This window comes from Typopeltis vanoorti, chromosome 8, assembly GCF_054136105.1.
Source record: "Typopeltis vanoorti isolate ZY-2024b chromosome 8, IOZ_Tvanoo_1.0, whole genome shotgun sequence".
Classification (NCBI taxonomy): Eukaryota; Metazoa; Arthropoda; class Arachnida; order Uropygi; family Thelyphonidae; genus Typopeltis; species Typopeltis vanoorti.
The window spans coordinates 3643484-3656782 of NC_143556.1; the positions used below are offsets into that span (position 1 = coordinate 3643484).

A 13299-nucleotide genomic window follows, 5' to 3' on the forward strand; every position below is an offset into this window, starting at 1 on the left:
TATCCTGTGAGATTTTCCTATTATTGTGTCAGCTGCTTCTAAAACTGCTTTGGAAAATAATTTGTATTAATTTTCAATACTTCTGAATTCTTTGATCAAGGAATTAACAATTGTTCTCTGATACAAAGTGATTTCAACTTCTCAACACTACATCTTTTTCTTTGTTTTTGGTTACCTTTTATGTTTTAATTTTCGATTCAAGGTAGCAATGATCATATTGTGGTCATTGCCAATATCGGCTCCTGTGCAGGATCTAGTTTTAGAAAGGGTAAATGATGCTATATGCATTGTCTAAACAAGTATTTAATCAATTAAATTGTAGGCAGATCCATTAGATGAAGTCCATGTCCACACTCTTCATGGTTTATGAAAATATAAAGTACTAGGGAGGCTCCTCCCCCTGACGCCTACAGTGTTCAACCCCCCCTCCCGAGTTCCAAACTGGTAGGCGGTACTCCTTGAATTCCGATGACGCGAAAGGGGATCCCCCCCCGCTGATGCCTATGGTGCCCAATCCCCTGAGTTCCGGACTGGTAGGCTGGTTCTCCTTGAATTCTGATGACTCGAATTTTGAAAACTCGAAAGGGGGGGTTTCCTGCCCCTGGCTCCCACTGACGAGACCTTAATAAAGGTTGAAACCGGTCTGGGTAGTTACTTTTCCCATAATGCATAGCTTATACATATGAATAAGGCTAAGTGCTTTGCATTATGGAATACTAAGGCAAATGATGTGAAGTCATAAGCTTCTATATAAGGTTGCCCCAGTCCTGAAAATAGTTCAGGCACAAACATGTTTGGTTACACTTGGACAAAGGATTAAACTAAGTATATAATTTCTTAGTATCTTTAATTTATAGTATAACCAAGTGGAAAAACTTAAAACCAAAAATTCTACTAGAATCTTCTGTGAGGCCACACAAGCACAAATTGGTATCACTGTTCAAATTTCTATTTTTAAATTTTCTCTACTCAAAAGGGATTGCGACTTATGACATTTATCTTTATAGTTTAGTACTGACTTCTACAGCTACTCCTTTTTCTACACAAAATGTAACTAAACAAGATGACCATACATTAAAAATAAATCACATGGGTTTTATTAAGCTGACTCTTGACTTTATGGTATTAGTGTAAAAGGAAACTGTGCACAAAATAAGGCAATAAGATATAAAGCTGATGTTTTTGACTTGTTGGATAATGGACATTAGTAAATTGAGACAGATTAAAATTCAGTATTAGCACTTATAGAGCCTGTCCACAGGAGCTAATATCAACATCAGAAGACATGTTGACAGCAAGACTATTTCCAGATCTTCAATCATCATCAATTTTCTGATATGTATCCTCATAATTAATAATGTAAACTTACATGTAGTGCTGTCATAGTAACCTGAATACACTTTGGGGATTCAGGTTATATTTAAGAACTTTCGAGAAACTTTACTCGATGCCAATAAAAGATTTAAACTTACAGTTAACACGTACAATAAAAATAAATAAAATAAGCAGTAGTAACATTTAATGAAGTCCAGAATTACCGATATCTTATATATATATTTATCCCATACACAAGAGGTGTGTGTAGGGTGCAAAGAAGGATGGAGATAAAAGTTTATTTATTTATTTTTTTTTTTTTGAAGAGTCGCAGGTTGTAGTTGTTTGGGGTTACTTCTTGAGGAAGGCTGTTCCAGAGGACAGATGTGGACAGAATAATAGAGAATGAACAGATTCAATGTGTTTCCAGTTAAACAGTAAAGGGGGTGCTGGGCAACTGCAGCTCTTGTATTAACAGATGCAACAGAAAGTGAAGAAATGATGGTTGCCAATTCACTAGAGCAGTGACCATGGTACTTGTAGAACAGATGCAGTGCTGAAACACTGCACCTGTGAGATAAAGGTTGAAGTGAGTCTGTAAAAGAGGGATCATCTATAAGACTAACTGCACGCCTCTGGATGGCCAAGGATTTTAAGGGAAGTTTTAGGTGCACCACCCCAAACATGTGAGCAGTATTCTACATGGAAGGATTTGCACATAGTGAAGAGTTGGTTGAGCATAAAATAGGCTCTTGAATGAAAGAGAATGCCAAGTTTCTTGGATGCTAAGGAGGCTATTGATGTGATGTGTTTATGCCAGAAAAGACTGAAGGTAAATGTTAGTCCAAGCAAAGGCATCTGATCTTGTTTGGTGATTTGTTGTGTATTACTGTAGGTGACTGGGATCTCTTTTGCATGCATAAAGGCAAGACTGTGTTTTGGTGACACTGAATATAACAAGGTTGTCCTTGCCCCATTGGAGGATAGTATGCAGAGCAATGTTTAAGGCATTAGTTGGAGATGATCTTGTAGCCTGGGATGTCTGAGTGCTGAATGGTTTGTCAAATGAGCAGGATGAGTGGATAGTACTATTGTCTGTGGATAGGATTAGTGGTTATTGTGAGTAAGTCATTTATGTACAGGAGAAAGAGAGTAGACAATAGGACAGAGCCTTGAGGTTCAGTATTGGTAGTGAAGCTCAAAGAGAAGGAGCAAACTACCATGATGGCTCCCTCTGCCAAAGGATGGCAATTTGTTTAGTAGGCCTCAATGCCACACACAGTTGAAAGCTTTGGAAATGTCAAGGAAAACAGCACAAGTTTCTCCAAACCTTTCTATGGTACATGTCCAGTGGTGGGTGATGTAAGCTAGAAGGTCAGTTGTGGATCTTGAATGGTGAAATTCGTACTGGGGGGACTACTGATTAATTAATATTCTATCCCAATATTTCCATGCACTGGGATAGGATATTACCAGACATGCATAATAAATTATTGAGACAATGCAGGATGGGTGTTAGCTCTGGAGCACAATGTTTGAGAACAACTGGAGAGATGTATTGGGACCCTTTTTAGTATACAAGTTATTTAGTAGTTTTCTGATTACTTTTTGTCAAAAAACTATAGGAGACATACAGTGCTTGGATTCTGGTATGGTAGAGGTGATTTCCCTTGGTCATCTGTGCAAGAGTTTGATGAAAAGAGTGGTGCCATCAGGATGAGACAGAAGTGTAAGTGCAGGAGAGCAGAAGTTGGGTCCAATGGCCTTAGCAAGCAACCAGAAGACATAGCTTCCATTTGGACAGGGGGTGAGTTTTCTGCTCGTGGCCCTTACAAAATCGATTTGGATCTACTAATGACTGATTTACATATGTTGCATGCTTTAGTATAGGCAGAGTATGAAGACAATGATTTCTGAGAGCAATCATCAACAAGGGCTAAAAACATATATTATTTGCAAAAGAAAGTAACTAATAATAAATTAAAATTAAATATTATCACAGAAAGCATGTCAACCTATCTGACATGCAGGCTTAGCACTACATGAAAAATTTCACAACTAAAATGACAACTGCATTATATAAATTCTAATCAAGAAATCAAGAATAAGAATGCATGAAGTAACAAAAGGTAAATATACTGGTGTCCAGAAGCTAAGGACAGACTACATTTTTACCTGTATATGAAAAAATGTTCATGACTACAGCCTAATATGGACATAAATTTATTGCCAGCATACTATTAAATTATATTATATGTGTTATAAATTTCTTATCTCATCTTCCTTTTACCCTCTTTTACATTGCGGTGTCAAGGGTTTATTAATCATCAGACCGCAAACCATTCACAGGATAAGGTGGTCAGCACTATGCCCTGGTATATCCTATGTCCTGTAGTGTTGAGTTCTCAAGGCTGGTTTGCCTGCTTTGCAGGATGAAAAACCCCAGGATAAACTGGGGAAAAAACCCTACTGTCCACACCCAATACCGGCTAACTTGGCTATGGCTGAGGAAGATCCTTCAGCTCCTCACGTCACCGATGGGAATCGAACCTAGGACACTCCTTCCCCAGGCATATGGTTGAGACGCAAACAGCCGCTAGGCTAACCGCGCGGACTTATAAATTTCTTACAAATTAAATTTCAATACGTTTTTGCCAGGTCATAAATTTAATTCTTAGTAAATTTAATTTACTAAGAATGTAGTTAAGGAATGAATGCACAGCACTTACAGAAAACTATGTGGAGAGACATTTCAGTATGGAATATGTCTGTCCCCCAAACTGTGATGCAGCTCTCATAATGTCGTACCTTGCTTAGCATCAAGCGATTCAGGAATTCTCGAGGCAAACCAGTCCATTCCTCCTTCAGAGCAAGGATAAGGCCTTTTTTTTTGGGGGGGGGGAGAATTTTGAGCAACAATACGTCTCTCTATTGCAACCCAAACATGTTCCATGGGGTTGAGATCTGGGGAGTGGGATGGCCACTTGATTTGATTAAAATCCTCAGTCCCCAGAAGTATCTCCGCTGCTCATGTACAATGTGGTGTGGAATTTCATCCATAAAAATGAATTCTTCACCTACAGTACCACGAAACAATCGAACATGATGTTGAAAAACTTAGTCGCAATACTGTTCACTTGTCATAGTCCCTTTTTCCAGCACTTGTAGCTCAGTATGTCCATTAAGAATAATGCCTTCCCACACCATGACCCGAGCACCATATCTATCCCTAGCAAGAACATTCTTACAATGATAAGCTGTACCACTTTCACACCAGATCAAGTATTGTCGAGAATCAGAGGAAAGACTAAAACAACTCTCATCTGTAAAGAATACATTAGCCCATTGGGATCTTGTCCAATTTTTATAGATACAACTGAAAGCATGCTCTACAATTAGCTGTGGATAAAGGGATGCAAACCATATGCCTACTTTTTGCAGACATTTTCCCACAGTTTGTCGAGATATTTGAGTACCTATGCATGAATGGAGCTGACTTGCAAGCTGACCTGCATGGCGCATCAATTATGTTTTGCTGTTATACCCAAAAATTTGTCTTTATGCTGCGTGGTAGAGCAAGGGCGACCTCTTAGTAAACATCTGGAATGCATTCCATTGGTTTGAAATGTTTCCCAGAGCCAAGATACAACATTATGTGATGTTGCAAACTCTCTAGCAATATCAGTAATTCTGTAGTCTTCTTCAAGCTTTCCAATAATTCTCCCTGCATGTAATCATGTACATGATGTCTTTGAGACAACAAAGACATCCAAGTTTGCAACTTTATTCCTTCTCAAAAAGAGTTTCCTTCAAACAAAATTCACTTAGTGCAGCCTTTTGCCTTTTATCCTGTTGAGTGCTACAACGTGACTCCTCCGCATGCGATTCGAAAATTTGAATGTATATCCGCTTTCAACTCTAAATGATGAGTTACACAAATTACCACAAGCTAATTCATCAGAATTTGTGGTTGTTCTTAGGTTTTGGACACCAGTGTATATCAAGTGAGTTATATTCTTACATTCTGAAAATCTCTAATGTGAAATGGCAGCTTCTGACTTTTATTTAACACTTTCATATCTTCCACTTGAACTTCTACTTCACCTGTAAACATTTTCTAAATTAAAAAGGTAAACACAAATATAGATGAAACAGGTGAAAGGAGATGTTTTATGTTTATAAAAATTTAATAAATGTGTACATTACTATTTCATGCCAATATGGGAATAATTTTAAGTCAAGGATGTTATAGCACATGAGATAACTCAGGGCTCAACAAATATGCTTGCCCACTCGCAAGTGGCAAGTAGATTTTGCCAACTGGCAAGTAGCTGCAGATTGGACAAAATAGAATATTTTTTATTAATAAAAAATATTTTCTAAACAATATCTACAAGAAAGCACGGATGCAACACTGCTGTTAATTGGGACATATCACTAAAAAAATAGGAATCTTGGACAAGTAGGGTTTTCCATAATTTGTTGAGCCTTGCAATAACAGCCTAATGGTATCTCTCAACTATAAAACATACTACTCATGCACTGAAAAATAAAAATTAAAAAAAAAAAAACTATTGTAAAAAGAAATATTTTCATTTATTTTTTGACTAATATAATAATACAAGTACTATCAGATATTAAAATGAATGATCAACTATTCCTGTATGTCTGGTACTGGAACAGTTCAACATAGATGAGCATAATAATGAGAGCAGGCAATTATCAATATCAGAACTTTTTTTAAGAAAATTTGCATTTGCTGTGTTAAAATATTTTTTTTATTTAATGTTTTATAATTTAAAATATAATTTTACAATTTTGTGGACAGGAAAGAGTTCGTAAAGAAAAAATGTAATCTTCAAAACCAAGATACAAATTCAATTTAATATATTAAATAGAGAAATATTTCTTTCTTTACTCAAAATATGCATAAACTATCTGTGTAGGATGAACATAATATCTAATTCTGATCATTTTTAGGTATGGTTGATAAAATGTGTCAAAGATATTAGACTCATTTTGTCTGCCCAACACAAATTCACATGGGGAGAAGAAAATAAAAGTCTCATTAATTATGTCATTGTTGATAGTGTGGGACAAATATGGAAATGGTAAAAAAATATGGAAATAAAGAATATATGGATTTGAAATAGTCAAGGATTAAAACTGAATACCATATTGAAAAGTTTAAAATAATCAAAACTGAGCAGCTTTCAGAAGTGAACACAAATATAAAAATATTATTCAAGAAAAATCTGAAGAAAACACTGATTAATTAAGCTAGAAGAGGCATGTAACATTCTCTCAAGGATAGAAAAATCACTACTACATGGTGGATATGTAAATGAGCAGCTTTCAGAAGTGAACACAAGTAAGTCTAAGAGCATTCGAAGAAAAATGTAAGAAAATGAAGTAATATACAAAGTGGTAAAACAAAAGTCATGGAAAGACTTCGGTAAGAATATTGAAAATAAATATCAGGAGAATGGCAAAACATTCTGGAAGTTATTGAAAAAATTTAGAAATGGAGAAAAGAGTACAGTAAAAGAAATTAGAGCAGCGGCAACTTGTATATAAGTACTGTGACACTCCCAAGGAAAAAAAACGAAAAAATAAAATTTTGTTTGTGTTTATAAATAATAACAATGCTGATAACATTATATAAATGCAATACAACATGTTAAAGGTTACAGCTTATGTTTCGACATTGATTGAATAGTTAATAATTAGAATTGTTTGATTAACGCTTTAGATTACGAAACAAATGCACTGCGATCTAACAAAGTGTTGGAATTATCATGTTCGGCCAATTGCAGCTAGACTCACCGATATTCGTTTGCACTTGTTACTGCACATAACAAGAGAATCTGACACTGCTAATGGAGCAGTGTCACTACAGATAAATTGTATGCTTGCATGAGTTATTTCTGTATATGAAACTTTTATTATTGGTGTGTGTTCGTGGTGAGGGTGAAATATTTTTCGTAAATCTTATTTTATTCTGTTAAAATAACATATAATTATTTATTTATTATAGATACAATGCTGAATTATGACGAATGTCACTGTTGAAAATATGAAAATAATTATATTCTCTCAATTATCGTTACACGAAACAAATGCATTGCAGTCTATTGCAACTAGACTCGCTGATATTTGTTTGCACTTGTCACTGCATGTAACAAGTGAATCCGACACTGCTCTATAAGCAGTGTCGCTACAGATAAATCGTATGCTGGAGTACATTATTTCTGTGTACAAAACTTTTATTATTGGTGTGTGTTCATAGTGAGGGTGAAATATTTTTAATAAAGCAATTTTTTAATATGTAAATTTATTTATTAATAAATTGTTTACTGATTATGAAAAAATGAATTATTTTTCTTATTTTGTATATGTAGCACCCCCCACTTAAAATTGGCGCCAGCTGCCACTGAATCAGAGATGATGAAGATAACATGACGACACTATTCTGGATATCTAGAGTAATTACTTTGAAAGATGTTAAATGAAACAAGCAGTGACAGAACAACAGAATTATAAGTAAATAATTATTTATTGACTTATTGCTGATATTTTGCTGGTGTTATAACAAGCATCTTCAGAGCACAAAAAAAAAAACAGTTTGTCACAGTATGCGAGACTACAACAACATGGTGTAACAAAGGGACTAGTTTAACAAAAATTGTAGCAACTACACAAAGACTAAAGGTTCTAAAAAAACAGAGAGAGAAAGCAGGTACTAGCTATGTCTTAAGATGACTGTCTCCCAAATCTTAGGCAAATTTATACAGCCATATCTGTTACGATTCGGAGTATGTTTCACGGCTTCTGTTGCTTCTAAGAACAATCTCTCTGACTTGTAAAAGCTTCTGTGCAGTACTTTTGTTTTCTTCCAGTTGATCCTGTGTGCAGGGGTATCCAAAGCATGGTCTACTAGGCCCAACTTGACATAGTGCCAGATGTATCTTTTATGTTCACTGATGCAGATGTCCACAGTTATAACACCATCGATAAGTCAGCAATAAGTCAATAAATAATTATTTACTTATAATTCTGTGTTCTGATATATACTGTCAAAATTAAACAACATGAATAATGAACACATAAGCCTTTCTACACGTTTAAGCAGTGACAGAACTTCCTCTTTTTTAGCTTGCTGAAGCACTAAGGTTATTTGTACAAGTACCAACCTATTCCATTCCTTTCCATCTTGAGCTCTTTTGGTCCATTCCAGGATTCCCATCTCAGCTAAGTCTTTTTGGATGTTATTCTCCCAGTGCTGCTGCTGCAGTCTCTCCTTAGGTCACTTTCCATCAGGTCTCATCTTGAATGCCTGTTTAGCCATTCTTTCCACGTGTCCAAGCCATCTCAATATCTGCATGCTCTCATTCCATCAGCTAGAAGTGAGGATCTATTAAGTTTATATAGTTCTTGATTATATCTTCTTCTCCATTCACCTGTTGAGTTATGTCTTACAGGTCCACAGACTTTTCCTGGGAGTTTATTTTCAAAGATCTGCAAATGTTTTTCATCTTGGTCTGTTATGCTCTCGGTTTATGATTGTTTGGTATATTTCTGTTTTAACTCTGCTTGACAGAATTTTGGAAGATAGTAAATGATGTAGTGACTAATAATAAGACTAATATCTATTGGAAATATGCATTTTAGTTTGTATTTCTGTACTAATTTTATTATCTCAATCAATGGTGGACTGGTGATTTTCCCATATGATTATGATTTCTATGTATTTCTAAATATTCAGTTTCATTCTAGTTGGTTTGTAATCCTAGTTTTTCAGAAGTTTCAAGTTTTCTGAATATTATTCTGTCTTCAGCATTTTCCCCACTTAGGCATATATCATCAGAATATGCTAATATTACTGTTCTGCTTGTATTATCTCTTACAGTTTGTTGAATACATTTTTCTACAGCTAAGTTAAAAAGGTTGGACAAAAGGACATCTCCTTTCTTCAATCCTGTCTTAACATCAAAAGATTCAGTTCTAATTCCATTAGCAAATATCACACTTCAGCTGTCAGTGGTGTAAATTTTGATTAAACATATTACCTTATAAGGTATTCCAAGTTCATCTAATACTCCCCAAAGGTGTTCTCTATGAATGCTGTGATATGCTTTTTTAGAATTTATACAAAAAAATATGGAGCTGTTGATTATATTCCTTTTTTTTCTAGTATCTGCCTCAATGTAAAAATCTGGTTGACTGTTGACCTATTTCTTTAGAATCCCACTTGATATTACTTGAATACTTGTTGGTGGGCAGTAGATGGCATTGGTGTAGTTGCGGTTCGTTGTAGTTGGTGGATAGTGGTAGAGACAGAGAGTTGTAGAGTAGTTGCCCTCCCTCGATGAGTCTTTGGACTCCCTGGAGGTGTCACATAATAATAATAATAATAATATTCACCTATATTTTCTTCAGCACAAAGGTTGGTCGATTGGTAGAACCTCTGCTACTAATGGCTCAGCAAAACGTTAAGCAGGTTTGAGAGGTTAGTAGTTGGAACGGAGTCAATTGTTCGCTGCTTTTGGCAATTCCAGAGAAGTGCCAACAATAAATTCTAATAATAATAATAAGGTAAGATTATTTTTAATGTAATTTTAATTCTACAGAATTTTAATAAAATTCTGTAGCCAGCAGACAGGAGCAATATCCCTCAGTAATTTCACATTCATTTTTCTCTCTCTTTTTATATACTACAATGATTACTGATTCTTTCCATTCTGAGGGTATATTTTCTTTTTTCCATATTACATTTACCAGTTTATATATATATGTGTGGTTAATTCACTTCCACTATATTTGATCAGTTCAGCTACTGTTTCATCAGTACCTGGTGCTTTGTTGTCTTTGGGCTACTTTATACTTGCTTCTACTTCATCTGGTCTAAATATTTCTGGGTTACAGGTAAGATAAGTATTCTATATGATACATTATATTGATTTTTTATTGGACCATGATTTTGATAAACATATTACATAATCGTTGACAAGTTTCACCTAAGGTATGACAATGCGTACTGTGTCACTAGAGGTTGTTGTTTAGTGACACAGTATGCATGGTCCATCGTCATATTTTATGCAGGCTCAGTCTCCATCAAAAAGGCTCATGAAGCCTTTTAACATAAGGGTTGCTTTTAAACTTATTTTAGCTACAAGGCATATGTTAAGATCTCCTAAGGACAGCATCGCTTTCTACAAATAGGAGTTTACAGCATACCATTTCATGTAAACTGACTTACATAGGCCAAACTTCACGAAGTCTAGAAATCCAAAAGAAAGAACATGTTGGAAATGTCAATAACAACAGAACAGACACCTCTGGATTAGCACATCATTTCTCAATTTCAAACCATTCCATAGATTGGGACAACACTGAAGAAGATTTCAGATGTAGAATCTTTAAAGAAGCTGCAGTGGTACTCTGGACAGGAGACAATCTTAATAGAAACCAAGGCATAATATTAAAAGACATTTGGAAAAACTTAATAAATTCATTATGTTTAGCAGAAGTCAGTTACGCAAAAAATTATAAAATGCATTTTAATAACAATGACTAAGTCTCCACGCTTTATGCTCTTAATCTCACGCGTGCTCTTCAATTTGTTTAACTGATTTTTATGTCATTACTGCATTCTTTTGTTTTAGCATTTAATGTTAGTATAACCTTTCTTGTCCTGAAGAAGCCAGACAGACCCTAACTGGCAAAACTTGTCGACGATTATGTATATATCTTTATCAAAATCATGATCCAATAAAAAATCCAATATAATGTATCATATTTAGTAAAAAAGGACCAAATATTAAACTATCAAAATAAGTATTCTATTTAAAGATTGGGTTCTTGGCAGGTTCATCACAGTTTAGAAGTTTGTTAAATTATTCTCTCCACCTGTTTACTATTTCATCTCTCATGGCTAGTGTTTATTCATTACTATTGTTAATTATTGTTGCTTTCATAGGTGGACCTGTCTTTTGGTTTTCTAATTTCATGGAAAATTTTTCTAGGGTTTATTTACTATAAAGTATTTCAGGATTTCTTCAATCTGTTCATATAAAAATTTTCTTTTCTGTTGTTTGATTATTTTATTGGCTTTCTTGCTACGCTCTTTGTATCTCCAAGCAGCATGAATATCAGTTGGGCTATTAAGCCAAATGCTTCTATCTTTTTTCTTTTTCTTTACTGCCAGTTGACATTCTTCATTAACCACGCTACCAGCCAAGACGTACATATATATCCAGGTTATCATGGATGTGAAGTGCATATTAAAATTGTAATACCATTGATATTACATTGAAATATATGATGGATATGAAGCTTATGAGGTGGCGTATTTGATCCATAATGGCCAGTAAGGTGGTTAAAATCAGATGTTTTCAATATTCTTCCTTCCTTCCTTCCTTCTCTCTTCTGTTTTGTCTAGTTTGTTAATATTGCATTTCAGATGATTTACACATGCCAAAAAATATTTACTGTTCATTTTGACCTTAAGAATAGCACACTTTAGAAAATGCTCACTAGTGACACTCAGCTCCTTTGAAATGCTGGATATTCTAGATGCAATTCCTATATATGTGTATATTTGTGTATACTCCTTCCTCATAAACACAGTGCTGCTTATTATTAAATTTCTAGACACAACCAAATTAATAAATTTTTCTCCATTAATATCTCTTCAAATGTTTTGGTTTCCAATATTTTTTTTTTTTATATATTTCTTCTTTTTCAATTTTTGTATTGAAATCTAATAGAATGATTGTATCCGGTGGTGGAATCTTTTTGGATTACTTCCAGTTTTTCATAAAATTCATCTTTTATTTCCACTTCTGCAGCTTCAGTGAGTACATGTACATTAATAAACGTTATCATGAAACATTTGCTTGTACTCTTGATTTGCTTATTCTTTAATTAAAAGTTTCAAATTTAACCAGAGATGACTATAATTTTTTCTTAATGATGAAACTTGTTCCAAATTCATGTTTATCAGAACTGTTTGCACTATAAAGTAGCAGAAAGTTCTCTTTCTTCAAATTACCTTCTCCTGTCCAACACTGTATTACCATTTCTTGAAATGCTCCAACTCTGTACAAGCTTCTCACATTCCATGATCCTATTTGGTGGCGCTCACATTACATATCTATAATTCTAAGGCTTGGGTCGATATCCACTTAACTCCATCTAGTGAAGATTACTTGGTACTTGTTTTTGTGACTAGCTGATTTTTATGAAATGGGGTTGTCAGCCCCCATGCTTAATCCCTGCAACCTGGAGGATTAGGGTGAAATCTCTTCATCTGATCGCTCTCCTGTGACCTATCTGGCTTGAGAGGTCCTGTTGGTAACAATGCTACTGCTGGTATAGCTCACAAGATCATAGGAATGCACAAGCTCATGATGACAAGGTGGAGACACCATCAAGAGGAGGAGTGACAGAGCGGTAGTAGAAAATATTCAAGAGGAATGCAATCAGAATACATATCAATTCTTGAGGCAGAAGCTATCTAAACCCTGAAATGTGGAAAGACAGCTGGGGGTAGATGATATTCAACTAGAAATATAAAAGTATTAGAGTAGCTGCACTGCATAATTCAGAAGGCATGGTCAGAAGGAGAAATTCTGGATGGCTGAAGTAAAGTGCTCATGGTACCTGTCTATAAAAAGGGAAATGTGAGAATTACAGAGAAATTTTCCTACCAAATGTTACAGGTAGGATTGATGCAAGCATACCCGAGAAGAGGATAAGAAAAATTGTGGGAGAGACAAGACAGGTTCGGGCCAAGTGAGGAATGTCAGGATCATATTTTCACTCAAAGTTGAAAAATCATGAGAATGTAACAAGGATCTGTAGGTTATGTAGATCTGGAAAAAGCCTATGACAAGGTGCCAATAAAAAAAAGGCTTTTCAAAATACATATCACTGTAGTTGCAGGGGGTAAATTAAACATTATAAAGAGCAATACATAGTCTA

General features: G+C 35.0%; 1 protein-coding gene across 1 annotated transcript in view; it reads right to left on the reverse strand.

Moving 5' to 3' along the window:
- The window catches only part of AspRS-m (aspartyl-tRNA synthetase, mitochondrial), a 191080-nt gene that overhangs the window by 144570 nt on the left and 33211 nt on the right, over positions 1–13299 (reverse strand). Inside the window, exon 4 of the mRNA XM_090397050.1 lies at positions 5336–5431. Within this exon, the coding sequence (XP_090253176.1) occupies positions 5336–5431 (96 nt within the window). The remainder of the gene's footprint in view (positions 1–5335; positions 5432–13299) is intronic.